This window comes from Carya illinoinensis, chromosome 3 (assembly GCF_018687715.1).
Source record: "Carya illinoinensis cultivar Pawnee chromosome 3, C.illinoinensisPawnee_v1, whole genome shotgun sequence".
NCBI classification, from domain to species: Eukaryota; Viridiplantae; Streptophyta; class Magnoliopsida; order Fagales; family Juglandaceae; genus Carya; species Carya illinoinensis.
This window is the reverse complement of record NC_056754.1, coordinates 11,797,954-11,799,109: the sequence shown is the minus strand read 5'-3', so window position 1 is coordinate 11,799,109 and position 1,156 is coordinate 11,797,954. Positions and strand designations below refer to the sequence as shown.

General features: G+C 34.9%; 1 protein-coding gene across 1 annotated transcript; it reads left to right on the top strand.

The window, feature by feature from the left end:
• The first annotated feature begins 405 nt into the window (after positions 1-405).
• On the top strand, positions 406-948 carry LOC122304479 (protein FAR1-RELATED SEQUENCE 5-like). The gene has a single exon (XM_043116752.1). It carries the CDS (start codon positions 406-408, stop codon positions 946-948), a length of 543 nt encoding a protein of 180 aa, XP_042972686.1.
• Positions 949-1,156: the final 208 nt, after the last annotated feature.

Below are 1,156 nucleotides of genomic sequence, written 5' to 3'. Positions count from 1 at the left end.
TTTTTTTTATTACAAATTACCGATCTGCAAGATAACGGCTCACCAAAAATTTAATAAAACTCAAACGGTAAAGAACATGATCCCAAACCAGATACTTTTTAGATTACCTGCATGATTGAATAAAATATGTTTAAGTTGAAAAAGTGCATTATGATAACAATGTTTAGATTACTTTTTAAGGTATAGAACCACCAAAATTTTTCCTTGTTTGTTTCCTCTATGATAATGATTGGAACTTAAAAGTATGTTCCCAGTAGTGCAATCTTATTTTAATTAATGATGTTTATAGCCAATCTTATTTTTGGGTACGTACAATTCCATTAAATTATTAACTATTGTGCTTGAGATTTTTGTTCTCTAAATGACACATTTTTGATGATATTAGGTGGAGTGAAAATTTGAAAGATGAGTATTTCTAGGGATAATGTTGAGGTATTTGATTCTGCAAATTCTAGTGCAGATGAAGTTGAAATAATTGAAGATTTGGATGTTAAGGTTCAAGAAGATAAGAGCTTGCCCAATGAACCAAATAATGGGTCATCTTCATATGTGAAGCCGTATGTGGGGCTACAATTTAACGATGTAGAAGATGCACATACTTGCTATAAAGCCTTCTCTAGACGAACTGGTTTTAGCATTCGAACAAACCATACCCGATTGGCAAAGAAAGACAGATCACTAATTGGGGTAGAATATGTTTGTTCAAGGGAAGGGTTTCGTCGCTGGAATTTGAAATCAAAAAATAGAGTAAGACCCGAGAATGCAGAAACAAAGATTGGGGGTAAAGCAATGAAGATTGGGTGTAAAGCAATGACGACGATAAGGAAGGATGGAGAAAAATGGGTTGTGTCCAAGTTTTTACTCCAGCATAATCATGAACTGCTGACACCTAGGAGTACAAGTTTTCTTCATGGGCATAGAAAGGAACACCAGCGCAAAAAAATTTAATAGACACATTAAATGGGTTAGGGATATCAACACGGAAAATAATGTCCGTCTTGAGTAAGGAGTCTGGTGGTGACTATAATATTGGTTGCATTAATAAAGACGTTCAAAATTATTTGGGCAACTGAAGGAGACAGTTTCTAGGAGAGGGAGACGCACAAAGCCTATACACTTACTTTTTGGAAAGCAAACGTAATAGTCCAGGCTTTGT